Source organism: Lasiodiplodia theobromae (genome assembly GCF_012971845.1).
Source record: "Lasiodiplodia theobromae strain AM2As chromosome Unknown scaffold_27, whole genome shotgun sequence".
NCBI classification, from domain to species: Eukaryota; Fungi; Ascomycota; class Dothideomycetes; order Botryosphaeriales; family Botryosphaeriaceae; genus Lasiodiplodia; species Lasiodiplodia theobromae.
In genome coordinates, this window is record NW_023336477.1 from 178,132 (window position 1) to 206,127 (window position 27,996).

A 27,996-nucleotide genomic window follows, 5' to 3' on the forward strand; every position below is an offset into this window, starting at 1 on the left:
TGATTCTGCCGTCGATCCATCAGCTAGTCTAGCCGCGCTTGGCTGCGCATCGCAGCACTCGAGCCAAGCTCGACAAGCCCTCCGAAAGGGGTGTCTCATACTCCGCGCTTGAAAAATGCAATGATTCTGATCGGACAGAAACTTGCGCCGTCGCCGCTACCGCACCACCACACGACATTAGGCACAGTATCGAGGAACGCATAACCCCCAGTGGATCCACGTTTGACGGTTAGTTTTCATGCAAAAGCTGTCCTTGCTCGCCATAGGTTTTCTCCGATGAAGTCTACAATATGCTTTTCCACTCCGAGGCGCCGGCCGAGAGTCGGCGTCGGCGAGACTGCCGACAGGGCAGCCGTCTATATGAACGGCAAAGCAAGATTTCCGCATACCTTGCTGCATCTCGGGGACCACCGACAGGTCTCGCACGCCAGGCCATGCGGGTCACGCCCACCACTTGCGAGCCTTGTGTGGCAGCAGGGTTGCAAGGCCGCGATGTGCCTGAAATGGATTCCATAGCGAATGGCCGTGGGGAGCGAGCCAATCGAAGGTGACACAGGCAACCGGCAAAGCCTTACAAGCGAATAGGCCGCAACCATTGAACCCGTTCACCCGTCACACCCCTTTCACCTTAGCATCGGGCGCCCCACAAGCCTTTTTGCAGGGAATAGCAGCCCGCTGGAGACGGCCGGGGACTCGTGACACGGACCAATGGGCTTTTTTGGGTCAGCCATCCCGCTACCAGCATGCTCCTCCTCTAGCGGCGGGCCGAGGCGTGTGTGCCTGCCGAGTCATGGACCACTTACTCTCTTCCTTTATTATTGCTGGGGGGGCAGTGCGTGGGTTGCCAATGGCAGAGTGTCACTTGATGTAGGTTCAACCTGTTCCACACTCGATGTGCGTTCGTTGGGACCCTAAATCAAGCGCGGGAGCGTGGCACAAGTACTATGGCTGTACATTACTTACGTGCATACACGACCGCTCCCGCTTCGATTGCGTTCCCGCGACAGGTGGCTTGTTGTCTATGTTGCTCTGCTGCACATGCCACTTGACCATCACCATCATCCTCTCGGCAACTGCAACCTTCACTACCGTCGGCCTTTGAGACATGAGAGCTTGGATGAAAGCCGGTTAAGCGTCCACTCTGCCGGGTCTTTCCTTAGCTATCCGCCCTGCCCTATTCTGCATGCAGGGATGATCTCAAAAGCTTCTCAAAGGATCACATATGCATAGCTCCCATCTCGCACCTCCTTTTGTCCGAAGCGAGAGCCATCCGAGACGAACCGTACTTGAGTCGAGGAATTGGACCATTCAGCGGCACTATTTCCGTGCACCTTCTTGTCTGACAAGCAGCCAGGATTGATACGACCATTCACTGTGACTGGTCGTGACCAGGAACATTAATCCCCCCCACCCATGCCAAGTCCTTCCTTCCCAACTGAATCTAAGACACTGCGAGACCTGTCTCAGAAATAAATCAAAAAAAATCACCCGAGAATCTTCTTTTTGCCTCATTATTTTCTCCGCGTCCGCTCAGACCTTCTTTGCTTATTCCCGTACTACAACGGTCTAGACTGCTGGGGATAGACCGGAACGGGTGTGCGTCGGCGTTCGACATCAACACTTCATTTGGAGGGTATCTCTCGTCATCGTTGCCTATCATTGACTATACATAGCATTGAGGCGGTGAGTCGCTGAATGGCGTTTTTGTCTTGCAGCCACTTTTTAGGCAGCTGTGTGGGAGTTTTACCCTCGATTATGTTTTTCTTTTTGTTTCATTTTTAGCACCTTCGCGATGGTATCCCCATGCACAACACCAACAACACGCCCACGTTTATAACATGGATCGGGCTAGTTCCTTGCATCTCATCCACCTACGTGTCACGAGTCCCGCTTCGTGCAACGATAAGGCTTTTCGACAATAATTCAGGCTGTCATCGTCGCTCTTTTTTTGCCCAACCGCTTGGCAGGGCCGCAGCAGCCTGACGTCCGACGAACCGGTGGCACGGCATCTCCGGGGAAATGAGGCTGGTGATGTGCTTTGGGTATCAATCTGGGCCGTGTGTGGCATCACTGCGTAAGTAATATAGGAACTGTTGTAGGTGGCCAGGCGACAAGAGCTTCCAGAGGCACTTAACCCCCGACTTCTTAACCTTAGCAAGTGGTTCCTAATAATAGGAACGATTCATTTCTGAGCCCTTCGATGCTCTGAGTACGTCCTAGCTATTATAGAAGCTTGGTCTTTGGACACTTTTATTGAAATAGAGTATCCTTGCCTACGTGGGTAGCTGAGTCCCAATATACGGATGTATTTGTAGAGATGTATTTTTGTAGATGATGCATTTTTGTCTGGATATTTGTTTCAACTGCCCATGAAGTATTATCTTATTGCTTCGTCTTGCATTGCCCAGCCGGATGAGAATAGTTCAGGAACATTATTCGTGCTTACAGGACAGCATTTATGTTATGAAGTACCACAGCTATTCTAAAAAATGAAGAATGATGCAGCGGTCTATGAAAGAACATAATGCTTATACGGACAGTTGGATCTGATGTGCAGATGCAAATATGTAATTTTGAATCATATTTGTGTGCAAACATTTCTTCTAACTGCTCATGAATAAAAATATTGAAGCGCACATCTATTAAATAATACTACTCCAAAAAAAAAAATACGGACAGCAGGTACAAAACTCGGCAGTTATTTATAGTATATTGCATCCACCACCATTCGGGCGATTTTCCGAATTCTCGGGGGCGTTATCGCATGGATTTGCCCAGGCCATTATGAATAATCCTCAATCAGCACGTGAGAGCATTTTCATGTATGGGTACCATCACATGCACTAATGTGGAGCGACTTTGCATGTGGCGTAGGCAGGTCTGGTGGCTGCATGTGATAATGAAGATAAGGAGCGGCGCTGAAAAGGGCAAGGGAAGAAAAATTGTGGCTTGGGATAAGAGCTGTAGGGCGGGGATGGCGCACGCCGGAAGCGTTCATGAATTCGATAAGGACTTTTGTGAAAATGGGGCCTAGTGCCGAAAAAAAATAATACAGAGCAAAATAGATAAAATGGCGCGAGGTAGACTTCGAGAACAACCTAATGGAACAAAAAGACAACTCATCGCGTGTTGCTTACATATGCGCAAACCTCGTCGAAGGGAGATCGCCAGGAACTTCCCATGCCCAACTCTCGTGTATGCAACCGGTCGGGTGCGGGCCGCGCGTTAAAGCCGCCGGTTAGTTCGGGGGCGCTGTCGTGTTCACCCCAAGGATACGAAGCGGTGATATTCGCAGCCGAATGATTGGGGAAAGGTGATGTGGGGCCGTGCTGCTTGGTTAGGAAAGAGAAATATTGGGCTTGCGTGAGCGGGTGACTGCTGCGGTGAGTCCTAAGGCGCGATCGGATGGGGGCCGTCACAGGCAGGTCCTCCGCACCGCATAGTGGAGGAATGATTGATTGCGGTTCACCGGTACGGACGAAAAGCTTACTCCATCCTGGGCCCAATGGGAACCTTGCGGTGGGAACGGCGGGAAACTTTCATTGGATTGTATCATAGCATGTCGGGGGTGGTGTTAATCTGTTTTGGAGTTTGTTGATTGATATTCGGCCCTCTCCGCGGCATTATTATTAATCGACACGCTTTCGCGACCGTGGCAAGCCGAAGGTGGGAGGGGAGCTGTTGTTGGAGTGCGTTGTCTTGGAAGAGAGCGAGCGTAAGCCAGAGGGAGGCACCTACACCAACTCACGCGACGACCTCCCCTTCTCCCCAATCCGCGGTCCTGGGCGCAGATCATACATGCATGAGACCACTGGACTTATCCTGCTTTCCCCCCTCCCTCCTCCTGTTCGCCATGAATCAGGAAGCGAGACGGCAACTGGGAGCGGGGGTGGACGCTTTCCCTGCAATTTTGAATCAGCGACCAGCGGGTACCCCTCTGCGCGGCTGTCGTCCGTGCAAACATATATAACCTTTCTTATTTGAGTTGTAGTGGCTGGTAGCGCCGCCGGCGGTCACCCACCAGACAGTTCGTGGGGGAGTTTCAACGTGAGTAGGAGCGCAATCCCTGGACTGTGACTATGAGAAAACCAACGATTGGGGTATTTGGCGGCTGTATTGTGCCGTCCACGCCTTTATCCCGGCAGGCTGACTCCATCGCTGACCAACACGGCGAGCCAATAGGCAAGAAGGATGATTAAAGTGCCACCCAGAGGACCGGTGATTCGGGACCTCCCAAGCCCAGCGCTGGCTCCACTGCCGTGATCCAACATGGAAAACTCGAAATATCACATGCTGTGGGTCAATGCTTGGGTGCTGTCTTACATGCATATCGGAGATCTTATTGAATTTCCGTTAACGGTCGGGATGGAGGAGGCCAAGCGAAACGTTTGATCATCAATAGCCCCCCACCTAACGCCGGCCTCGGGTTATCGCGCATTTCCCAAACAGTCGATCCATCCAGCCCCGCGGTATCAAGTTCCTCGACGCGTGGCCAACCGTCTCATGTTTTATCCGGACGCTGGATGCTAACTCGTCCCATGCGCATGACGGGCAGATCCGTGAATGGGCTCGTGACCATATCTCCTACTGGTTCGGCGGTAAGAACGTTTCGTTGGGGGTCCAAAGTCCGGACTCCATCGGTTGAACGTGAGCGGACGTCAATGATCGCTGGTCCGGTTTTTGGTCTTCGGACTAAAGTCGTCAGTCAACAGCAACACCCGTCAAGACTCGACACAACACGTTCAGTAACAGAGCTAGGAGGTTAGTGCTCGAAAACTCTCTCAACATTAGTAGTCGAATCAAATGTGAAAGTCACATTTGCGTCCAGATGTTGAATTCGATATCTCATGGAAATTCCTAATTTGCTCAGTCAGCTGCCCAAGAGAGGAAATCTCCGGCTGTCACCCGGATGATTCCAGATAGAACAAAAGATCGTCCCTAACCCGAGATCAAGGTACTCTTGAAACAGTTTTGACACTTCGAATGAAACGGCGAAGAGCGTGACGACCTCTGGGCAGGCTGTACTGTTCCCAGCCCTGCTACGGATTTTCCTTATCGATTTTTGCTGGTTGCTTACTGTCCAGAAGAGCCAGTGTATGGACTGGGTAAGAGAAGTCTAGGTCTATACTCACTCTACCTTCTCATCTTATAGGTTGTTCCGGCTTCGAACATTTTTTTCAACACACCCAAACACCAGGCCGGAGAGCTAGGATTCCCCAGCGCTCAGTCGGCACACGATCAGGTGTCCCACCTCAATTCATCCAGCCTTCGAGCAGCTCCGGAGGCGCGTCCTTGATCAAGACGTGGACGTGGTCGACGCCCCTCACGCTCTGCAGCTGAGCCCAATTCTTGAACCACAACACCCTCTCCCCCTTGGTCCCTTCACCCAGCGGCACCCTGAACGTCGCCGTCACGAAGTCCTCGACCTGGTCCCTCGCGCGGTCCGTCAGGTCGCCATCCTCGGGCTTCAGGTCCAGCGGCGTCTTCAGCCAGACGCAGATGTGCACGATGCCCGGGTCGAGGCCGTAGGGCCAGTCGTTGCGCAGGACGAGGAAGTCGTCCGGGTGCGCAAAGGGCGTCGGGTCGGCGCACGCGAAGGCGATGCCCTGCACCTCGTCCTGGACCGCCGGCGTCCAGCGCAGGCGCTCGCGCAGCAGGTAGTTGGTGATGGAGCCGAAGCGGCGGCGCACGTCGCTGGTCCAGTCGAGGTAGGCGCGCGTCTGCGACGGGCTGCGCGTCAGCAGGTGCAGGTCGTTGGCGGCGATCAGCTGGCGCAGGGACGTCCACGAGTGCGGGGTGAAGTGGTCGTCGGACGGCAGCGCGAGGATGCGCTTGTCGAGGTCCGTCAGGTGCGGGAAGGCCGCCAGGTAGTCGGCTACGGTTTTGGTGTTGGCATCATTGATGTTGCCGTCGCTTGCCGCCGAGCCCGAGGTAGAAGTGAGTACCGGTGCCGCCGGCTGTTGTTTCGCGGCGCGCTGCTGAGGATGGGCTGGATGTGGCGTGACCAGAGCTGCGGTGGGCGTGCAGTCGCTGATGTCGCCGGGCGCCATGATTGCGGAGGGAGTGGAGTCTTCACGTCTTGTTGGGGCAGTGAGAACGCGAGTTCCAAGCTGTCTACATCGTGAGTCGGTGAAAACCAACACAGTCGGGAGGATTACCGCGTACGGGCAGCCTTGTACCCCGCGAGCAGCGATGAATTGATGGCGGAAATGCCCCGCGCTGGCTCTTCGCCGGATCTCCTTGCCCAAAGCGTTGAAGGGGTCCTCGGGCGGATTTTCCCCACACCAGCTTTTCGCGTGAGCTCAACGTCGGCAGCATTCGCCGGCCAAGCCCGCCGAACTTAAGAACGAACACCACGCCCCACCACCTTCTGTCCTCTCGCGCGTGCTCTCTCCAGCTCCCCTCTCCCCTCAGACCTTTGCTCCCAGCAGCTCCTACACCTCACCAATCCCCATCAATCGCCCGTTCGCCATGTCGGGAGCGCTCGCGCCGCAATACGTGCACGGCGTGTACATTCCCTCCGCCCTCTTGATTGTCGGCACCGCCATTATCAACAAGGCATGGATTCCCTTCGCCGTCGCCATTGCCGCTCTTCTCGGCGGCTGGAAGGTCTACAGCAACCGTACGCCTACCCTCCTCCCCCGCCGCCTTCATCCGCAGAAGCTTGTGCTCCGAAATCGGTCAAAAACACCAAGCTGACAATCAATTGCTATCGCAGAACCCCGCAAGGTGCTCAAGCCCGACGTTTTCCAGGAGTTTGAGCTCAAGGAGAAGACCATCCTCTCGCACAACACCGCCATGTAAGCCTTTCCTTCTCCCGAAGCACCCGTTCCGCCCGCGCCGCAACTCGAATCATTCGACCGCCCACCGCCTCCCCCCCCGCTAACCAAAAACCGCCAAAAACAGCTACCGCTTCGCCCTCCCGCGTCCCACCGACGTCCTCGGCCTCCCCATCGGCCAGCACATCAGCATCGCTGCAACCCTCCCCGGCCAGCCTAAGGAAGTCGTTCGCTCCTACACGCCCATCTCCTCCGACCTCGACCTGGGCCGCGTCGACCTGCTGATCAAGGCGTACCCGACGGGCAACATCTCCAAGTATGTGGCAGGGCTGGCGATTGGCGAGAAGATCAAGGTGCGCGGCCCCAAGGGCGCCATGGTCTACACGCCCAACATGGTGCGCCACTTCGGCATGATCGCGGGCGGCACCGGCATCACGCCCATGCTGCAGGTCATCAAGGCCATCCACCGCGGCCGCGCCAGCGGCGACCGCACCCAGGTCGACCTCATCTTCGCCAACGTCAACGAGGACGACATCCTGCTCCGCGAGGACCTCGACGCCCTCGCCGCAAAGGACGACGGCATCCGCGTCCACTACGTCCTGAACAACCCGCCTGAGGGCTGGACCGGCGGCGTTGGCTTCGTGACTGCCGACATGATCAAGGTGCGTCTCTACTGGATAATCGCTGGTTTTTTTTTTTTGTCGAAATATCGCTAACTTGCTGCCAGGCCAAGCTCCCCGCTCCCGCAAAGGACGTCAAGGTCCTCATCTGCGGTCCTCCCCCCATGGTCAGCGCCATGAAGAAGGCCGCCGAGTCCCTTGGCTTCGACAAGGCCAGGCCCGTCAGCAAGCTCGAGGACCAGGTCTTCTGCTTCTAAGCGTTTCTACACGCACCAACTTTGTATAAAACTGCCACTAACGGCATGAGCCTCGCTCTCGAATGGTGGGAGAACTTCGCAAAAACGTGTCCGCGATCTTTTTATCTTTTTCGCGTTCGGCGTATCAGAGGCATGAATGATCACATAGACGTAAGAGCCCGAGGGCATTGACGAAGTTAGGACACGAGTTCCCTTGGGGGAACGGAAGTGAAATATCCAAATCTTGTTTTGCATTTTGCATGCGAGGTAGATACCGCAAAGGGGCGTCATGAAGTGTACAAGGTAAAAGTCGGATCTCGATAGGAATGAATGATGGCTTTCGCTTTTGCCTCGGTCGTGAGAAGTCATAACTCGTATTAAAAAGACTGATAATGGTATAGTGAATATCTTCGCTGGCTAAAATGCGTACAAAGAAAAAGAAAAGAGAAAGAAAAAAGGCTTCTTCGCTGGGAAACGAAATCATCAAAAGAAAAGGTACGATGGCCAAGCAATGCGGGGGAAAGGAGGCACGAAATGGGTGTGATTGTGATGGTCGGCCGTTGCAAGATGCTGAGTCGCTTTTTGAACGCTTCGCATTGTCGTTTGCGTCATCGGGTCCTGTTGATGCAGCTTTTTCTCCTCGTTGATATACTCATCATTCTCAGTCCTTTTCGATCTTCCGTAATCAGTCTCGTCGCTGAAAAAAACAAAAGTCCTCTCTGCTCTCTTGGACGAATCCTTGGTCGAATGATAAAGTGAACTGCTTCTCGAGATGAATGCAGGTCTCGGATCGCTTGCGAAAGCAGTTTGGAGAAGTGAAGGGGGTGGTCATCGAAGTGAAGTGGTTACAAGTTGAAAAAGATATGCCTTTCTTCCTCGGGTGTGATATGAGGTCCATTGGGAAGTCGGTGTGACTCGTTCCCTTGCAAAGGCAGCTTTTCACCCTCAAGGCACGACCAATGACTTTCGGGTGTCTCCCAGCCAGATATTTGTGGAGGGGTATTCATTGCGCATTTTTCACGGCCGGATGGGAGGCTTTGGATTTCTGGACTGGGCAATGACGTCCTGCGCCGGGGGTGCGGATGCTCCCATGTTGTTGGCACGTCTGAAAGCACTTGCTGTTTTCATTTCTGCCTTTCCAAGTGCTTCTTGCAGCATGCTTACATGTCGTGTCACTGGCCGTGGAGTCTGAGGGCGACACGGCGCTCAGCTGAACAGCTTAACCTTCAAGAAGGATGGGCGGCGGCACCTCTCGCAACCGACGTGGGTAGCAACGGTGACTGTTGTCGTGCCGTTGGCCGTCTCGGTGGTTTGCATGTGTGCATGTTGGTTGGGGCACTGCAAAGTCGGTCTGCGCGGTCGTGATGACGTAAGAGGAGACGACGTTTCTTCAACGGCAGACGAGGAATCATCAGCTTGCTTTAATTGTCAAAAGTCCTGCACGCCCGTCTCGCCGGTGATTCTGGGAGTAGCAGGGCCCGAGTGGATCCAGCTGGGCTCCTCGTCGTCGAAGTACTTCTCCTGGACGTCGCGCTCCTCCTCCTGGACATCATCCCACTCCTCGCTCTCGTCGACCTCCTCGTAGCAGAAGTCCGGGTCGTCGCCGCGCAGGAAACGCTGGCCCATGTCGTCGCGCCATCGCGCAAGGCCCTCCTCCTTGGTCTTGACCTCGTCGCTGTCCTCCTCGACGGCAAGTATCTCGCCGTTGGGCCCGCGGCGCACGGCGATGGACGATGCGTCCGGGTTGTGCAGGGCCTGCAGCTTGGCCTCGGAGCGAAGCAGGTCCGCCTCAAGCACGCCAGAGTAGCCCTTTGCGCGGCCTTCGGCCTCTCGCTCGGCCGGGGTTTGGAATCGGCGCACCAGGCGGTCGTACAGCAGGGGGTCGGCCAGCTCGAGCCCGGAGGAGAAATACTCCGGGTGCGTGTCGAGATAGCGCTTGCGGCGGTTCTTGACGCGGATGCGGTGGGCGCGAGCGGCGGCGTCCTCGTCCTGAGGGTCGAGCTGCTTGCTATCCTGCGGGTGAGGGGTGCTGGTTGGGGCGGCGAAATTGCGCGACGACGGAGGCTCGCTTGCGGCATCGATCTGCGGTGCGGTGGACTCCTCGACGTGCATGCTGGATTGGCCGGCGGGGCCGAGGAAAGGCATTGGGGGGTGAGGAAAGGAAATGGGCGAACGAGTGACGGGACGGTGGGTGGGATGTTTCGGGGTGCGGCGGGAGAGCGGCGGGCTTTTGCAAGAAAAACGAGAGACGGCGGACCGGTGAGGAGCAGAAGCGTGTCGAAGTGAAGTGGCGCGTGGAGCGTGATGGGCGTCATAGCTACCCTTTTTGCCCGTGGCGGCCGTGGCCGGTTGCCAGAGCGCTCGCGTGCGGCAGCCGTGGCAGAGGAGACCCTGCATGGCGTGGGGCCGCTGCCTGGGTGAAACGCTGCCCCCCAGCACCATCCGCGACAGCCCTGTCACCACGCGCCTGCACGGCGCAGCGAGACGACACCATGTCCGCCTTTACCCAGCGCATCTCCGGAGCCGCCTCAGCCGTCTGCACCTTTTTCGTCTACTTCTACCGCATCCTCTGCTGCCGCCTCTGAGGTCGCCCCCCACCCCCCCTCGTGCCGACGTCCATGCCAGCAGCGCGCCCGTGAGCGCCCTCGCATCGCATTGCCACGCGCCTGCAGAGCGCCAGGTGTCCCGTTCGCTTTTGTCATCTCTGCGCGTCGCCAATCACCACCCACCCTTCACTCTGTCAACCCACTCACCATCCACTGCCGGCGCTGGTTCGCCCCTTCACTTCAAGAGCCGCAACCCCTGAGCCAATCCTACGAGCCCGCCATGTCCGCCAAAGCTACGGCCGCCCGCCAACCCCCGGCCGGCGCCCCCTCGAACGCCTCGTCGCCTACCCAATCTGGAAATCGCGGCTCTCCCGTCGTCGGCATTCTCAAAGCCACGGCGCTGATGGCCGTCGCCGGGCTTGCGTCGTCCGTCTCGCAGCTCAGCCTGTCCCCGGTCTACGGTAGCATCCCGGCGGCGATCTGGCACCAGAAGAGCTTGATGTTCACCGCTCTGGTTGTCCTTATCAACAAGAGCGTTTTCCAGCGTATCTTTCCGAAAAACGTCCAGGCATGGGTTCCCGTTCTGGCATTCTGGAGCCTCCCGATCCAGAGTGTCCTTTTCCAGTATAGTTCCATCCTTGGCCCCGTCTACGGGCCCGTAATTACTGAGGTCCTCACCTTCTTTCCTATCCTACTGCTGTCCATGTTTGCCGCTGTTTCTGCATTGGAAGTCTTAGACCTCAGCTTGTTCAGTCGTGGCTTCGCCGAGGGCATCCCGCCGCTGGCGTGCTACACTACCTTCTCCGTCGTTGAGAATTACGTCGCTGGAGCCCTGCCCGCTTACATGGGCTCCAATGACTTCTTCACCAGATCTGGCCTGCAACTCTTCATTGCCTCTGCCTCTGCCGCTGTGGCCCCTTCCAAATTCCTGCTGCTTGCCCTGCCGGCCATTTTCCATACCGTTCGCCTCAACCCCCATTTCCCTGGCGCAACCACCACCGCCGTCTTGAATGAGACGCTCCACGCAAACCAGTACACGCTCTTGGAGCGCCAGGAGTCCCTCACCGGCTACATCTCCGTCATCGAGAGCCATGAGAACCAATTCCGCCTGATGCGCGCCGACCATAGCCTGTTGGGTGGCGAATGGCTCGTGAGCCCGCAGCGCCGGGCCAGCGGACAGACGCAGCCGGAAACCATCTACACCGTCTTTACCATGCTGGAAGCCGTGCGTCTCGCCGTAACCGGCGCCGTCAATGAACAGCGCCCCGACTCGTCCAAGAGCGCCCTCAACATCGGCCTGGGCATCGGCACTGCGCCGACGGCGCTGATCAAGCACGGCATCAACACGACCATCGTCGAGCTCGACCCGGCCGTGCACGCCATGGCGACAAAGTACTTTGCGCTGCCGACCAACCACACGGCCGTGCTGCGCGACGCCGTCGCGTACGTCGGCGAAACGGCGGCCGTGGCGCCCGCCAGCTTCGACTACATCATCCACGACGTCTTCACCGGCGGCGCCGAGCCCACCGCCCTCTTCACGCTCGACTTCCTGACAGGGCTGAAGACCCTGCTCCGCCCCGACGGCGTCGTCGCCATCAACTACGCCGGCGACCTCCGCCTCGCGTCGACCCGCCTCGTCCTCAACACCATCCACGCCGTTTTCCCTTCGTGCCGCATCTTCCGCGACCAGGCCAAGGAAGCGGATGCCGGTGAGGACGACATGGACTTTATCAACATGATCGTCTTCTGCCGGCCCTCGAAGTCGCCTCTCGTCTTCCGCCAGCCTACCGACGCGGATTTCCTCGGCAGCATCGTCCGCCGCCGCACGCTGTATCCGGCTAAGGACCTTGAGGTCAAGTTTAAGCCGGATGAGGGCGCGCAGCTGCTCACGCCCGAGACGGTCGAGGTGTTGGAGAAGGGGCATCGCGAGAGTGCTGTTAGCCATTGGCGGATCATGCGGACTGTGCTGCCGGATAAGATTTGGGAGCTTTGGTGAATGGAGGCTAGGTTTGGAGTCGAGTTGCCGTGAAGCATTTTCTTCACGGTTGCTGTCTGATATGCATTCCTTGTTGATATTAGAGTCATGTGGTTGAATAGGTTCAAAAGTGACCGTTCTTTTTGGATTACTGCGGATTTTGTGGAGTTTTACATAGTGCGGGTAATTCCAAAATAATAAAAAAGTTCTTTTCGTACCAATACTGGTGTTCGTACCAGTGGATATTGGACACTGCGTGGGTAGTTGAAGCTAACGTCAGGATGCAGGTGTTGCTTTTTTAAATCGACATTTGCGTCCGGATAGTAGCTTCAACTACCCACGTATGAAGATTATTAAATCGACATATGCGTCCGGACGTTAGCTTCAGCTACCCACGTATGAACATTATTAAAATCGACATATTCGTCCGGACGATCGCTTCACATACCGACGTAAGAAGAGTTTTCAGATAGGGTTTTCATTCTCTACATATCTCGTTTGATTCTCGTTTCTCCGCGTTAGTTTTTTTTTTTTTTTTTGCTTTTTTTCTCCGCCATCTACTCCTCCTCAGACTCCTCCTCCTCCTCCGCGAAGGCCTCCAGGAGGAGGACCTCCGTGTCGTCCTCCTTCTCCTCCTCGGCCTCCTTCTCCTCCTTGGCCTCCTTCTCAGCCTCCTTGCCCTTCTTGCTCCAGTCAATCAGGGCCATCTCGACCCTGTTCTTGACAGGCTTGTTCGCCTTCCAGACTCCCTTGCACGCGCCCTGCTTCTGGTGGCGGAGAAGGTTGGAGCGCCTGGAGAACTCCATGCCACAGCGGTCGCACTCTTCGGGGAAGCCGTCGATGCCGGTGCGGGCCATGCCGCGGTGGCTGTGGGTAGGGATGACAGCGTTGGACTCCTTGCTGCTGCCGCTGTCGGAACCGGCGCTGACACTGGCGCTGCTGCCGCTCCTCTCGAACTTGATCTTGCCGTTGCTGTTTCCGCCGTTCTCGTAGCCGGGCACCGTCTTCCACGCACCAGGACACTTGACCGAGTGGCTCGTCGACGACCGCTTGAGCGTGAAGAACCTGCCACATCCAGCCAAGCACGGAAACGGCTTGACGTCGCGCCCATGCACGGCCTTGACGTGCAGCACCATCATCATCTCAGACCGGAACACGTTGTCCGGATCCTCGGCCGGGCAGTGCGCGCAGCTCGCCTCGTTGCCCTGCGTGCCGGGCGCGGAGTAGACGAGCGGCTTCTTCTCGCGGTAGCGCGTCGGGCTGCTGCCGAAGGAGGTGTTGTTGCGCTGGTGCTTGCGGCGGCGGGGCGGCGTGGTGTTCAGGGCGGAGGCAGGCATGTCCTTCAGGCCGCAGACGTCGTTGGCGGCGTGCTTGAGCATCTGTTGCTTGCCCGTGAAGGTCTTGCTGCAGCCGTGCGGGCAGGCGAAGGGCTTGAGACCGGGATGGGCGGTCTTGACGTGCTGGATGCAGAGGAGCTCGGAGGTGAAGGTCGAGGGGCAGTGCGGGCAGGTGGTTTCGAGGCCGGGCCGGTGGCCGGACTTGGGGGCGCGGGCGACCATTGTGGAGGGTGGGTGAGGTGAGGTTGGTTGGAAGGTTGGTATTGAGGTTTGGATTGGAGGTGACGGGAGGCGGAGGTGAACTGGTGTGGTGGCTGCTGTGATGGAAGCCGGGAGTGATGCGAAGCTGGGTCGCTGTTGTGTGTCACGATGAGAGGACGTGTCGCCAGGACAAGTTCTCGGTCGCAAAAGAGGTTGGATGACTGAAACGTCGGAAGTCGGTGGAGAGGGATTGGTTCAATGGCTTTGGAGCTGGGAGGTCGATGGTGTTTTATCCAAAGCAGCTCAGCGAAAAGTACAATAGCTGAACTTTCCACAATAGACCAGAGTCTGCTGTCTTGACTGTTTGCCATTGTCATAGAATATCCGTCAAAAGAACAATCGGGTCGAGGTGAAGACGAACCGATTGAGGTGGAGCGAGGAGTCCGCTGAAGCGAGGAGTCTGCTGAGCGCGAGCACTTGAAGCTGCCTCTGAGAGCGAACTGGAATTGGTGGACAGCGCTTCGTCAATGGACCTGGCGGAAGAAAGCTGTCGGTGGTCAATTGGAAGAAGAACTGGACGGAGGGCCTGTATTTAAAGGCGATGGCTGCCTTGGAGCCCTCCAGGAAAGGTCCGTGCGTCACGTGCATGTGCAGCCTCCGGGCAGTGCATCAACCTCACCTCACCTCACTTGCGCGGCCGCAGCCGGAGCAAGACTATTCCCCGAATGTTTTCTAGAGAATTCTAGCCAAAAGGGGTGATTCAAATTCGCATCTAAAGACGTAAATTTATTGCAATCAAGTCGGGGTAGTTGAAGCTATCGTCCGGACATGAATGTGCAATTGTTGATTCCACATGTACGTCCGGACGAGAACTTCAAATACCTATGCTACTGAACCAATGCTTATCATCATCACTATCTATCGATTTCCATCATGAGACATCCAGATCCAGTTGTTGGCAGGTCCGATCGCCAAGGGTGGCATTGGCCCTCTCTTTTCGGGTGGCTCATATTTCATCCGCACACCTCCTCAGTCATGTACCTCAACTCTTTTAGTACTGTGGTTTTCCGCGCTCGATTGACGTGTCATTCTCTGCGTGTTTGGACCCATTTCAGGGTTCCTTTGACCGTTTTCATCTTCTCGCGCCCCAGTGGCAATGCCTTCGAAGTCTTCTCTCAAGCGCTTCGATCTCATGCTTAATGGCGTTTCTCATGGATCGTCGCCCAAGATCCAGCAAGTTTTCAGGAGTCCCGCCGCCATGGGGCAGATGCTTTTCTGCCCAAGCAGAACAAGCACGGCAATCGCTTTTGGAGGAGTTGGGACTGGGGAAATATCGGTGATCAAACCAAGAGCTTCAAGTACCAAGTGAGCTGACCCCGTAGAAACTTCGAGATTATCCCAGAGTGCGCAGAAAACTTTATCCGCTCACTGGAGCTTCCTTGCTTGCCTGCCGAAAGTGCCACCTGGTCAATCACAACCCGGAATGCGCTATTTTTGTACGTCTATTCGGCTCTGGACACCGTAACCCAACACCTGCTGTCGGAAGGCCCACCTACAGCAACGCCCAGCATGCCTTCCAAAGATGTGAGCTCGACGCTGCGTGTCAGCCTGAAAGAGTAAGTCTCGCGAAAAACAGCATATATGGATAGTTAAAGCTATCGTTCGCACGTGGATGTCTAATTTCTAATCTCCATTAACCTCCGGGCAATCGCTTCAAATGCCCACATATGTTGCTTTCAAAAATTTCCAGCAATCACAGTTTATCAAAGCGCAGCAACTGACATTAGACGGCGCGTCCAGGCACTTCGATACCGGACTCTACAGCGACCTTCGCATCAAGGACAGAAACGGCCATGAGTACGCCGTCCACCGCAACATCGTCTGTGGACAGAGCCCTGTCCTCGCCAACGCCTGCAAAACCGAGCATGGTTTCAAGGTAAGTTAGACGCAGGCACTCAATGCTCCCATAATATAAGAAACTTCCACTTACTATCGCCTCACAGGAAGCTCAGACCGGCGTCATTGACCTCGAACACGACGATCCCGATGCCGTAAAGGCCATGCTTGAATTCATGTACACCGGCTCTTACAAGACTGAGGGTGACGAGATTGGTATAACGCAAATCGCCCGCATCTACGCGCTCGGCGAGATGTACTGCGTGTCAGAACTCAAGGAGGTTGCCGCGACCCAGTTCAAAGAGCTCTCGTCTACCTGCTGGAGCCATTTCGACTTCGCCAACGCCGTCAAGATCATCTATGAGTCGATTCCGAGTGGCAGCGGCGTGTGCACTATCCGTGAGATGGCTGTGAGTGTCATTGTTGAGCACTACATTGCCTTGCTCGACAAGCCTGAGTTCCAGACCATCCTGGAAGATTTCGGCGCGCTGGGGATGGATGTTCTACGTGTTATGGCGAGCCACAAAGTCGAAGTGCCCAAGAAGCCCAAGAAGTACATTTGCCCTGGCAGCCGTAAAAAAAAGAATCACATGGTTACTCCAGGCTATGACTTGGATAAAAGGTCGGGGTACTACTGCTGCGAAATTTGTGGAACGGACTACTCTTGCTATTCCTTCCAACTTGTCGAGGAAAACTGAGCTCATACTAGGAATCATCCCGGTCTGGTGTTATGAGCCGTTGACTAAGGCAAGGCGATACTGCAGAAGCTGGGACATGATTAGATGAGCAAAACTGAGTACCACAGAGCAGAGATAGACATGGCGAAATACTTGAGAAGCAAGGATCTGCAGGTACCAGGCAAAAGGCAGGAATAGGGATACTATGCACCAGTCCCAGTTTCAGAATCAGAACAAGTATCCGGGCTCAGGTACACCATCAAATCGAGAAGAAATCAATTCTATTCTCTTACCAACTATCCTTCTACTAACCTCCCTCCCAATCACCCCGCCTTCTCCCCCACCCCCACCACATTCTCCCTCCTCACCCCCTCCGCCGCCCCCTCCACCCCCTCCACAACCACCCCCGTCTCCGGCCCTGAATAGTGCTTTCGCCCCGTCGTGATCCAAGTGATGAGGGCAATAACCATGACAACGCCGACGGCGGCGGAGGTGTAGTTCATGTTCTCCTCGTCGACGGGTTTGACGGTCGGGAAGTTGAACGTGATGACAGCGAAAGCCAGGTACACAAATCCAACAACGTTAGCAAGCAAGCCCCAGCGGCCGAGCGAGTACGGGCCCTCGAGCTTGCGGTGCTGCTCGCCGCCGGGCGAGAGGCGCGCGATGATGCAGACGAGGAGGGGGAGGGCGTAGGAGACGTCTGTTGTTGTTCCACGATTGTTAGTCTGGGGGCTGGGGGGAGGACGCGGGGGGGAGGGAGGAACTCACAAAAGCCCTCCGTAGCGATCGAAATGATCGTGTTAAACCCCGTCACCGTCCCAAAATAAATCGAATTAAACGCCGCCTGCACCACGCCCGTCACCACAACCGCCCACACGGGCACACACAGCCTCGGATGCACCCTCCCCACCACCCCCGAAAACGGCAGCCCCTTATCCCTCGCAAACGCGTACACCGCCCGCCCGCCCTCCGCCATCAGCGAGTTCGCGCACACCAGCGGTATCACCGTGATCAGCACCGTCAGCCCGCACGCGCCCGCGACCGACCCCGTGCTGTTGTAGAAGATCGCGATGACGGGCACGCCCGTCGCCGACGCCGCCGTCTCCTCGATGCTGCCCATGCAGAAGCACAGCGTGATCAGAAACACGAACCCCGTCACGCCGCCCAGCCAGACCGACCACACGATGGCCCGTGGCGCCTGCACGCGCGCGTCGCGGATTTCTTCCGTCATGTGGGCGGGGGCGTCGTAGCAGCACATGCCGAAGGCGCTCTGGAGGATGCCGAGGATGGCGGCGTAGGAGCGCGGGAAGCCGGTGCTGTTTTGGAAGGAGGAGAAGACGAAGGAGGGGGGTTGTTTGTGGTCGTTCATGGCGAGGAGCGTGGTGACGCAGACGATGAAGGCGCAGATGTTCCAGATTAGCACGGCTTTGGAGATGCGGTTGAGGAGGTGCGGGAGGAGGATGTTGGAGAGGGTGGCCGCGGTGCAGATGAGGTAGGCGACGAGGACCGTGTGCCACCGCTCGATGGTGTAGGTCGGGTTGGTGAGGTTGGCCATGCCGAGGATGAAGTTGGCGCAGATGAAGTTGTTGACGGCGCCCATGGCTAGGATGCCCTGGGTGGATGAGCGTGTGAGTGAGATATGTTGTTGCTTTTTGAGAAAACGGGGGAAGGACTCACGATCAACATGAACCAGCCGCAGACATACGATAGGCCACGGGCCCATTTCTTTGGGGCCAGAATGGCAACCCAGGAGTACTGCCCTCCGGCAACAGGATAGGCGGAACACATCTCGGCCATGGAGTAAGTGACGGCAAGAGACACAGCACAGACGCCCACCCAGGACCAGATCATGACAGGGGGCCCGCCCGACTCGACACCGACTATGAGAACGCCTGAGAGGGCGGTCCAGCAGGACACAATGCTGAAACTGAATCCGACCATGCCGACAACGCCGAAAGTTCTCTTGAGCTCTGTGAAACGTCAGTTGATGTCACTTCAAACTTGCGGCTAAGTAGGTAAGCGAAACAAACCCTGCTCATATCCGAACGTCTCGAGCACTGCATCATCTCCAATTCCATCCCCGAAGACCTTGACGTCTGCGCCATTGCTGCCCCCGGCCGATGCAGTCATGATGCGTTTGTTATTTGTTGCCAGTCACGCAAACCAGCAGCTCTGCACGACGTTGGGAATGCGGGGGAGGTGGGCCGTAATATAGCACAACTCAGCCCCAGCTCTTACTCTTACGCAGAGCCATTTGTGGAACGGTGAGGCGGCGATACCGACAGGGCGGATCGTTGTAGATACGGGCGGGCCAGCCGCGGTCCAGGCCGAAAGTTGTTTTACTTTGCGCCATGCTTTGATTGGAGGACCTCCGAGACCCGGTTTGCAGTGCGACGGGACCTGCGGGCAGCAGGGCTTGGTCTTGCTTGGTTAGGTTGCGAATGCTTATCTTGGCCTATCAACAGTGGGCGATCGCTAAGGTGGGATGCAGTCCCGGCCCGCGGACGCCCTCTCCCCGACGCTCGTTACCAGATTCTGTGCTTGTTTCATTTCCACTGTGCCGTATTCTTGCTGCTTCGTCTCTCTCGAGTAATGTCATGTAGTTTGTGTCTGGCCATGTGAAAGCTGGAGCGGGGGTGGCTTAGTTGTGGAGTGGGTAGCGATCGTTAGCTCTCGTGTTTGATTCGTCAAGTCGCATCCTCCACTTTCGCTCATCTACTCCCGCTGCTAGCGTGAAGAATAGAACATAGCGGAAGTATGCTTTAGTTCTTCCTTTTTCTTTGTAAAAAAAGAAAAAGAACATATATAGGTAGTTGAGGCTATCATCCGGATGCAATTATGGAATTGATAATTTATTAAACAGTGTAAATGAATTGAATTGAGCACTGCTGATTCTCATAGTACAGTAGTAAAACTACCTAATCATATACACCAATTGCTTAGAGTCATGTCGTAAAGTATAATGAAATGAGCGACGTTATTGCGGTGAGATAAATAAGGTATATTCCTTGGTGTTGAGAAAAAGCATAAAATGCGGCAGATACAAACGGTACCGGACCAATGATGAGGTTGGACATAAATAGTACATACACTCACGTCCGGACGAGATCTTCAACTCCCCACAGTATGTGCGAAAATAAATTCACGCTAGCCGCCGGCCGTAGTGCCTCCGCTGTACAGCGTGCATCTCAATTAAATTCGAGAAAATTAGTTAGCACTGCCACTTGAATCCCTCCGCAGAAGGCTAGCGTAACTGTTCCTTAGCTCTGCCTTTGACATATATGGGTAGTTGAAGCTATCGTCCGGACAAGAATGTCTAATTAAAAATTCTACATACACGTCCGGATGATAGCTTTAGCTACCTATGATACGAGCATGAAGTAAATCCACGCTAGCTATCGGCTGCGAGAGGCCGGGGCTGTAAAAACGACCCGTACTTGCCTCGAAATTAACAATTGCACATTCACGTCCGGACGATAGCTTCAACTACCTATGCTACTAGACCAATATTTCATCATTTACCTATTCCGGATTCTACCACAACTAGCCATCCGTTAAATCAATGAAAGAGACCCTCCGCAATTTCTTGGCGTTGGATGAGCGGGAGTTCGTGATAGCCGTGGGGCTGCGCTTCTGAACGGGTTCCATCTCGGGCTCCTCCTTCTTGAACATGTCTGTTAGAGTCTGTAACTCGGCGCTGCCACTATCAATTGGCGTGGAAAGTAAAGTAGTGAGCTCAGAAATACTGTTGCCCCTACTGCCGCTGCCACCAGGCTTCAAAGGGGTGTGGACATCGGGCATCTCGACATCGGGTATCTCGACATCAGGCATCTTCAAATCCGGCACATCCCTTTGCGGAATAGGGCGATCCTTTAATCGAAGTTAGTGAACGAGCGATTTAAGAAGAAATGTCAACTTACCAAGAGAGAACAGCGTATGGAGTCGAGGAAGCAATACGTGCAACAACGCGGCTGAGTGACGCCGTCTTTTCCAATCAACGGCTTTGCAAGGACGCGACACTCGTATCCAAATTTTTCGCAGTAACGGCAAGCCGGCGATACGTTCTTTCCGGCATCCGTCTCCATCACCCATCCAACGTTTGAAAGTGTCTCCTTGCGCTTTGCAGGCAGGCCTTCCCATTTTTCTTCGGAGCAAGACCACGGTGTTCCCTCACTCTGCGGACGGCGAATGTAGTACTTCTTAGCACGGATCTCTGAGCGGTCGATGGCAGGCAATGCGTGCTGTGGTGAAATAGCCTTTCCCGCTGGCTCATCCTCCTCTTCACTGTCTGAGCCGAGATCTATGATGACTGTCTCTGGCGCGGTGAGGTTGGGTTTGGGCTGAGCGCAGGCATCCTGGGTATTCTGACGAAGGTGGATTCGCTGATAGCATTGAGCTTCCTCTTTGCGGTGGCGAGAGAACAATTCGAGCTCCTCAACACGGTTGCGCTCGACAAGCTGTTGATACTCGTCTGCGACAGTAACGAGGCTTTGATCGGCCAAGGTGAGGACGTGGTGCTGCGATGTCGAGTTTTGAGGATTGGCAGCTTCGAATAGCTCCACAAGAGCCGTACGGCCGGTGCTGGGTGAGACTGGCATCTGACCAAGCTGCGGCAAGCCGCCGCTGTGTTGTTGTGGCTGATGACCATAAGAAGGAGAGATGTGTTGTTTTGAAGGCGCAAAAGATCTAGGTACTTGTTCGACGAGACATCACGGAACCTAAACAGGTTAGCGTGGTTAAGAAGGCAGGTGCGCGCTCACACGACTACGCATCTCTTAGGTCCGGAGTTGAAGCTATCGTCCGGACGAGAATGTCGAATTAAAAATTCTACATACACGTTCGGACGATAGCTTCAGCTACCCAAAGAGAAAGGGCTGAATACCACACTTGGCGACCGCACCGGCCAACAACTGGATCTGGATGCATCATAGTGGAAATTGATGGGTTATTAAGATAACAATGATGAGATACCGGGTTCTCAATTGAAGCTCTTGTCCGGACGACAGCCTCCACTACCCATGTACAAAGATAGAGAGGATTACTGCTCACGATGATGAAGTCGTCCAGGTGCATAACTGATCATTACTACGGCTAACGTCTATCCGCAGCTCTACTTGCTGCTGTGTCATTGAAAGATACTACAATACGTCTGGTCATTAAACATGTCATTTCACTCCACAAGTAACCTTCCCCCAAATCCATACCGAATTGATCAGCCAGAACAAGCTGTCGATACCCCCACCCCTTCAACTAAAGCTCCTCACCACAGCACCCACGCCCAGCGCACCCACAACCAACGCCAGCAACACCGCATTCCCCTCGTACGTCCACGTCAGATACGCCATCACGCCGAACGCGATCTCGCGTCTCCGCGCCGCCGCCCTGCGCGCCCTCCAATTCGGATCAAGCGGGTACGGCGGATGCGTCCGCACGTCGCCATCGCCCGCGTCCTTGGCCGGCGGGGCGAGCGGGGCGTCGGTGGAGACGTTGACGCTGAGAGCAACGGGCTGGTGGTCGGACGACGGCAGCAGGGGGAGCGACGTGTACTTGAGCGGGGAAAAGGAGAATGAGGGGGAAGACTGGGTTGGGGGAGGCGGCAGGAAGAGGATGCGGTCGCACCAGCTGGGCCAGCGGTGCCCGGCCCAGGACCAGGATTGGTTGGGGGATGGGGTGGGGTTGGTAGTTGGGTCAGGGCGGTGGTGCATCGAGTACTTGTAGGTGGGCGGGAAGGCGATGGGCAGCTCGTCGAAGCCCTGGAGGATGCGGCCGGCGCGGCGCTCGCGGTTGAGCTGGTCGGTGGCCAGGAGCTGGGAGTAGTGCTGGGGCGAGTCCTCTGGGCGGTGCGGCTGCGGGAAGTGCTTGTGCTGGTCGTCTGGCGCCGGACCGGTGTCGTGGGTGCGGAAGTTGAGGTCGCCGGCGAAGAAGATGTGCGAGGTCGGGGTGTACAGGCCACGCAGGGCGGAAGCTGGTCCGGAGGCGTACGAAGGGGATATTAGCGGTTCGTGCTCGCCTTCTGCACCTGCTGCGACGTCCGATGTTGCAGCCTCTATCGCCCTTGTGCCTGCGGTCTTGGATGCGGCGTGGTCGGTTGCTGGCTCGAAGACGAGGTTGCGGACAATGTGCTCCCAGTCTTCGAGGCGCCGTTGCACGCTGTCTTCCATGGGAGCAAGGTGTGCGCTAACGAACGTCAGCTCCACCTCTTCGTCGCTGTCCGCATGCGCCGCGAGACCCAGGCGCACGCCAACGGCGCCCTTGTGGCCCGTCTCCATGAAGCCGACGCCAACCTCTGCGGTTTGGATCCATCTGATGCGGTCGGCTACGTCAGGCTTGGCAAACACCACGATGGCCGTCATGCCGATATTGCGCACGACGGTGAGGCGGTAGGCGTGCGCATCGTCGGCATGCTTCTTGGCGGCAATGCTGACGCTCTTCGCGATGCGATCAAAGTAGGGCGTTAGATACGAGCCGCCCAGGAATGCGTAGGCGACGGGCGACACCTCCTGCAAGCTGCAGACGATGACGTCGGGCAGCTGCGCGGCGGTCGGCAGGCCGTCCAGCAGCGTCTGGCCGAGCAAGTGTGGATCAACGAGGGCCCGCGCGAGGTTGAAGGTGACGAGGTAGAGCAGCATTTTTTCTTCACTTTCCGCCACCAGGGTCGTGACGGCGTCAGGGTGGAGCGTGGGAACAGGGCAGGCCCAGGGATTTGGTGGAGCGCAAAGTCAGGATCTGCTGAAGGGGCGACACTAGCCCGCACTGGATAAGACGTGGCCAGAACGCGGTGGAAAAGCGGTGGGCCTTCCACAGGGTCCGGGGCCGCGACTTTGTGGAGGCCCAAGCTCCCCCTACCCCAGCATTAACGTCACCGTGCTCTGCACATGTGCCAGCTCAAAAACCTCCCTCGTCCTGACCCTCCGCCGGTCTCGGTGACACACCCGCACTCTTCACCGCTGCTAGCTTACAAAAGCTCGTGTTCTGCACGCAAACTGCGATCCTTTCTCCTCTTTGCACCTGCACTCCTTCTTCCTGAGCTCTGCGTAGCCCAACACCCAAGCTACTCGAGCTCGCTGTTCACGATGTTCCGACCCCAGCTCCTGTCTCGCGCAGCCCGCCAGGCTTCGCCTCTCTGTGCGCAGCATGCTGCTCGCCAGTCCGTGCGGCCGCTGTCGATGACCGCGAAGCGCCTCGACAAGGCCAAGGACGACGCCGAGTCTGCCACAACCGCTGCTGCTCCCGGCGAGTCCGGCGAGTCCGGCGAGCATGAGGGCAAGTTCGCTCGTACCGACGAGAGCGTGCAGTGGGCCTACCCTGGCGAGGAGAACCTTCCGTCGTCGCGTCCTGCCCAGGGCCGCGCCGGCTGGCACTTCAAGCGCACGCTCGCCAGCTTCTCGCTCGAGGGCCGCAACGCCATCGTCACCGGCGGCGCCCGCGGTCTGGGTCTCGTCATGGCTCAGGCGCTCGTCAACAGCGGCGCCAGCGTCGCAATTGTCGATATGCACTGTAAGTCGAGCCAATGGCCCCAATCGCATCCGTGGCAACGCTGACAACTGCCTAGTGGAGGAGGCTCAGAAGTCTGCGCAGAGCCTCATGGACACATTCCGCAAGGAGAACCACCACACCGACGTGTAAGTGTTTCTCGTCAATTCTGCGCGTTTCTGTACCTACATCTGTTGTGGGACTGTCCCGATGCGTAATTTTCGTCGCGGTCTGGGCCATCGGGCGGCTACGAATCCCCTAGACCCCTCACCCGTGTCACCCCCGAGCCCGAGACATTTCCCCAGCTTCGTATTTTGGCGTTTGACATATTCCGAACACTGCCCAATTGCTGACAACGTGTTGTCATACAGGGTCCCCAAGGTCACGGCTCACTATGCCGATGTTGCCAACCCCACATCCGTCAACGAGTCGATCGCCGAGATCCTGGTACGCATCTCTCCCGACAAGCCGTCACCCCCGCCCCACACTCGTATGTTTGCAGCTGCCCCGGAACTGTAGTGTCGCATGCAGAGACATGGCAATGGTGTGCATGTGGAGTATCACTAGATCTCATCCCATGCAAATCATTGCTTCACATTCTGTTCATGACGTAACACTACATTCTGGCTGAGCCTCTGATTATGTATACGAGCTCGGCTACGGCAATGGCACTCAGCGCGCGGGTTCGCGAGCTGATGCCAGAGCTCAATGCTAGCAGTATGCTGTCGGATGGCGATGGGCAGCTGCTATATGACCTTTCCGATCCGACCGTCCCTCAACTGCACGAACGATATAATAACAATGTGGTACAGGCTGAGCACGGCAAGATCGACAACCTGGTCACCAGCGCAGGCTTTACGGAGAACTTCGACGCGATCCACTACCCTTACGATCGCATGCAGAAGCTCTGGGGTGTCAACGTTGACGGCACCTACCTCTTTGCAGTCGGCGTTGCGAAGCACCTGATGGAGAGGAAGGCTCCTGGCAGCATTGTCATGATTGGCTCCATGTCCGGCGCCATCGTCAACGTTCCCCAGCCGCAGGCTCCCTACAACGCTGCGAAGGCTGCTGTCCGTCACCTAGCTGCCAGTTTGGCTGTCGAGTGGGCGCACGCTGGCATTCGTGTGAACTCCATCAGCCCCGGCTACATGCTGACGGCTCTGTAAGTCTTCCGCATCCTGTTGGAGTTGCGCCATGACACTAACAGATACCACAGCACGAAGAAGATCCTCGATGAGAACCCCGACCTGAAGAACAAGTGGACGTCGCTTATCCCGCAGGGCAAGATGGGTCAGCCTGAGGATCTCATGGGCGCTGTCACTTTCCTGTCGTCGGATGCGTCCAGCTACGTCACCGGTGCTGAGCTCCGCGTTGACGGCGGTTACACCGTCACCTAAGTTATCGAACGAATCGCACATATACCTATAATTGTGGTAGCGAGTGATATTCCTGTAGAGTTGACAGGCTTAGATCAAGTTCCGGTGGGGAGCATGCACTGGGACCATTCGAGTCGCGTCCGGCCCCCTACACTTGTAACTATATAGCCATCGCGGGTATGGTAGTGGGAGTTTCCTTTTCGGAGATATGATCGGGAGTCAGTGTTCCGGGTACGATTACGACTAGTTTTTTTTATTAAATCAAAAGAGTTCAAGACCACAGGTCTGAATTGAACTGGCATTCCTGGTTCTCAACCATTTTGTTCTAAGACCACTTTTCCGTGAAATCAATTGTTCACTGGTCGGTTCAAAAATTGGTGTAACAGCTACACAGTACCGCGACGATCCAATCGCGCAACCCTCCGCCGATACCGCCATGGCCGATGGCATAAGGGGCAGAAGTAGGTCAGATCAAAAGTCTGGCCGAATGACGTGCCGCGATTCTAGCGCCAAAAATCTCTGTTAAGAGAAATAGGGTCCAGTTTTCTTCGGATTTGCCGTTTAAGGATGAAGTCATCCGATCAGGCGTTCAGCTCGGTTCTAGCCGACCATCGGCGAAGTCATGGCTTCCCAGCCTTGTGTTTTTCCTTTGGTTGAGCCCACGCCAATGAGCACTGATGATGTTGGATGGAGGGATTGAGAGCTTCAAAAAAAAAAAAAGAACATACAGTTCCCTCTCGCAATTAGTTCGACATTTACATCCGAACGATAGCTTTAACTACCTATGGTACAAACGAAAATAAATTCCTGCCAGCCGTCGGCTGCGATACCCCCCTGTATGTATGAAGAATAGTAAGACCCCAGGCGTAACTATGTCTCAGCTATTTCTTAGAAAAATAACATATGTAGGTAGTTGAAGCTATCGTCTGGACGACAATGTGGAATTAAAAAGTCAGCATACACGTCCGGACGATAGCTCCAACTACCCATGACATAAACAAAAAAAAAAAAAGCCCACGCTAGCCATCGGCTACGGCTGCGAGAGGGGACTGCATGTTGAGATGCGCTTCTGTTTTGATTTTTAATCAAGTGACAGTTTTAAGATTTGGGCCAAGCCACAAAGCTGACTACAAAGTATGAATCGCGTGAGCAGCGTGAGCTACTGTCCGGACACAACAATGCAATTTTAAAAGTCCAATTTGCGTTTGGAAAATAGCTTCAGCTACCCATGTAAGGCGGGGTGCAGTTCTTCGAGGAGTGATCTTCAATGCATCGGAAATTTCAATCGAGAGCGTGGCGTGGTCGTATTGATATTAGTACAGCAGGAACAAGCCCCCAAAACACCCAAAAACACCTCAGAAATGCAACAGACACCGTTCCCTTCCTTCCCTTCCGTCCCTTCCCTCGCAATCCCATCAAACGCCTCATCACACCACCACCACCACCCCCTTTCACTCACTCACTCCTCATACGGCCCCCCCTCCATCTTCACCAACCCGGCCTCCGCATTCTCCTTCTGACTCCTCCGCGCCCACTTCGGCGCGACATCGACCCCATCCTCCTCCTCCTGGTCGCCCTCCTGCTTCGTCTTGTGGACGGAGCGGGGGTCGTGCTCGGCGGGCGCGTAGACGGTGACGAGTTCGAGCGGCTCGTCGGCCGAGGAGTTCAGGAACTGGTGTTTCGTGCCGGCGGGCACGACGACGACGTCGCCTGCCTTGACGGGGCGGTCGACGCCGGCGACCTGCGCGAGGCCGCGGCCGTGCGTGAAGAGGAGCGTTTGGTCGACGCTGTGCACTTCTTCGCCGATGTCGCCTTTGGGCGGGATTTCCATGGCGACGAGTTGGCTGGGAGGAGAGGAGTGTGTTAGTGGGGGGCTGGTTTGCTCTGATGGGAGGGGAGGGGGACAAGTTGGTGCGAAGAAGAAATGATCGCTCGCAATTTTTTTTTTGCCTCCACGAGTGATTTATTCGACATGCGTGGGTAGATGAAGCTACCGTCTGGACGTAGATGTGTATTTAATAATTCGACATCTACGTCCGGATAGTAGCTTCAACTACCCACGTAAGTGACGTTTAAATGCCGATAGAGATCGGAGGGGGATAAGTCGGTGCTAGATGAAATGATTGCTCGCGATTTTTTTTCCTCCACGAGGGATTTATTCGACATACGTGGGTAGTTGAAGCTACTGTCCAGACGTGGATGTTGAATTATCAAATACACATCTACATCCGGACGATAGCTTCAACTACCCACGTATGTCGAATAAATTCCTCGTGAGATCATCATGATGGCTCAGATCTTTCGGCACCCATTGTAGAAGAGAGGGAAGCAATTGCACACACGCGCGCATACGTACCTATACAACCCCGTATGCAAGACCCTCCTAAAATCGCCAAACCGCCTCCGCTCACTCAACAGGCCCTCAAACACCGTCATCTCGTGCTTCGGCGGCTCGTTCTTCACGCCATCCTGCTTGCCCATCCTGCCCGCGCTCGTCGCGAAACCGCGCACCGGGGACCTATTCCTGGGCGTACCGATGGGTGTGCCGACGGGGCTGTTGGACGCGGACGTTGGGCGCGACAGGTTCTTGGGCGAGAGCGAGATGTTGCGGCTGGTGTCGACCCAGGATGCCTTCTTGGACAGGATCGAGGCAGGTGAACGCGCGGCGCTGCGGTACGCCGTGTGCGAGGCGATCTTGAGCATGTGCGGGTTGCCCGGGATGCAGTCGTCCGGGTTGTAGTGGTGGTGGTTGAATGGGTTGGGGGTGTCGTCGTCGGTGGGCGTATTTATGCGCGGGGAAGGCGATTGGAAGTGCTGCGCGGTTGCGGTTGGCTCGTATGTTGATGACATCTTCGGTTGGTTCTGGGCGGAAGTTTATAA

At 55.9% G+C, this 27,996-nt stretch overlaps 11 protein-coding genes across 11 annotated transcripts; 4 read left to right on the forward strand and 7 right to left on the reverse strand.

Moving 5' to 3' along the window:
* Positions 1–5,252: 5,252 nt before the first annotated feature.
* On the reverse strand, positions 5,253–6,050 carry LTHEOB_8483 (uncharacterized protein; the record flags this gene model as incomplete). Its single annotated transcript, XM_035517965.1, has 1 exon — positions 5,253–6,050. One exon carries the CDS (start codon positions 6,048–6,050, stop codon positions 5,253–5,255), a length of 798 nt encoding a protein of 265 aa, XP_035370189.1.
* Positions 6,051–6,471: 421 nt separating this feature from the next.
* LTHEOB_8484 (NADH-cytochrome b5 reductase) lies at positions 6,472–7,656 on the forward strand (the record flags this gene model as incomplete). The annotated part of the gene is made up of 4 exons (XM_035517966.1): positions 6,472–6,622; positions 6,719–6,800; positions 6,907–7,441; positions 7,507–7,656. The coding sequence occupies 4 exons, from the start codon at positions 6,472–6,474 to the stop codon at positions 7,654–7,656; spliced, it is 918 nt and encodes a 305-aa protein (XP_035370190.1).
* A 1,407-nt stretch (positions 7,657–9,063) lies between these two features.
* Positions 9,064–9,780, reverse strand: LTHEOB_8485 (uncharacterized protein; the record flags this gene model as incomplete). Its single annotated transcript, XM_035517967.1, has 1 exon — positions 9,064–9,780. One exon carries the CDS (start codon positions 9,778–9,780, stop codon positions 9,064–9,066), a length of 717 nt encoding a protein of 238 aa, XP_035370191.1.
* Positions 9,781–10,461: 681 nt separating this feature from the next.
* LTHEOB_8486 (Spermine spermidine synthase) lies at positions 10,462–12,177 on the forward strand (the record flags this gene model as incomplete). The annotated part of the gene is made up of 1 exon (XM_035517968.1): positions 10,462–12,177. One exon carries the CDS (start codon positions 10,462–10,464, stop codon positions 12,175–12,177), a length of 1,716 nt encoding a protein of 571 aa, XP_035370192.1.
* A 536-nt stretch (positions 12,178–12,713) lies between these two features.
* On the reverse strand, positions 12,714–13,715 carry LTHEOB_8487 (uncharacterized protein; the record flags this gene model as incomplete). The annotated part of the gene is made up of 1 exon (XM_035517969.1): positions 12,714–13,715. One exon carries the CDS (start codon positions 13,713–13,715, stop codon positions 12,714–12,716), a length of 1,002 nt encoding a protein of 333 aa, XP_035370193.1.
* A 1,548-nt stretch (positions 13,716–15,263) lies between these two features.
* Positions 15,264–16,288, forward strand: LTHEOB_8488 (BTB/POZ domain containing protein; the record flags this gene model as incomplete). The annotated part of the gene is made up of 3 exons (XM_035517970.1): positions 15,264–15,310; positions 15,495–15,630; positions 15,698–16,288. The coding sequence occupies 3 exons, from the start codon at positions 15,264–15,266 to the stop codon at positions 16,286–16,288; spliced, it is 774 nt and encodes a 257-aa protein (XP_035370194.1).
* A 302-nt stretch (positions 16,289–16,590) lies between these two features.
* Positions 16,591–18,397, reverse strand: LTHEOB_8489 (Gaba permease; the record flags this gene model as incomplete). Its single annotated transcript, XM_035517971.1, has 4 exons — positions 16,591–16,967; positions 17,036–17,879; positions 17,945–18,237; positions 18,298–18,397. The coding sequence occupies 4 exons, from the start codon at positions 18,395–18,397 to the stop codon at positions 16,591–16,593; spliced, it is 1,614 nt and encodes a 537-aa protein (XP_035370195.1).
* A 1,413-nt stretch (positions 18,398–19,810) lies between these two features.
* LTHEOB_8490 (uncharacterized protein) lies at positions 19,811–20,865 on the reverse strand (the record flags this gene model as incomplete). The annotated part of the gene is made up of 2 exons (XM_035517973.1): positions 19,811–20,137; positions 20,188–20,865. 2 exons carry the CDS (start codon positions 20,863–20,865, stop codon positions 19,811–19,813), a joined length of 1,005 nt encoding a protein of 334 aa, XP_035370196.1.
* Positions 20,866–21,513: 648 nt separating this feature from the next.
* On the reverse strand, positions 21,514–22,896 carry LTHEOB_8491 (Inositol 5- protein; the record flags this gene model as incomplete). Its single annotated transcript, XM_035517974.1, has 1 exon — positions 21,514–22,896. The coding sequence occupies one exon, from the start codon at positions 22,894–22,896 to the stop codon at positions 21,514–21,516; it is 1,383 nt and encodes a 460-aa protein (XP_035370197.1).
* Positions 22,897–23,433: 537 nt separating this feature from the next.
* Positions 23,434–25,137, forward strand: LTHEOB_8492 (D-arabinitol dehydrogenase; the record flags this gene model as incomplete). The annotated part of the gene is made up of 5 exons (XM_035517975.1): positions 23,434–23,764; positions 23,820–23,889; positions 24,112–24,187; positions 24,553–24,902; positions 24,957–25,137. 5 exons carry the CDS (start codon positions 23,434–23,436, stop codon positions 25,135–25,137), a joined length of 1,008 nt encoding a protein of 335 aa, XP_035370198.1.
* Positions 25,138–26,575: 1,438 nt separating this feature from the next.
* On the reverse strand, positions 26,576–27,966 carry LTHEOB_8493 (Cupin RmlC-type; the record flags this gene model as incomplete). Its single annotated transcript, XM_035517976.1, has 2 exons — positions 26,576–26,960; positions 27,473–27,966. The coding sequence occupies 2 exons, from the start codon at positions 27,964–27,966 to the stop codon at positions 26,576–26,578; spliced, it is 879 nt and encodes a 292-aa protein (XP_035370199.1).
* Positions 27,967–27,996: the final 30 nt, after the last annotated feature.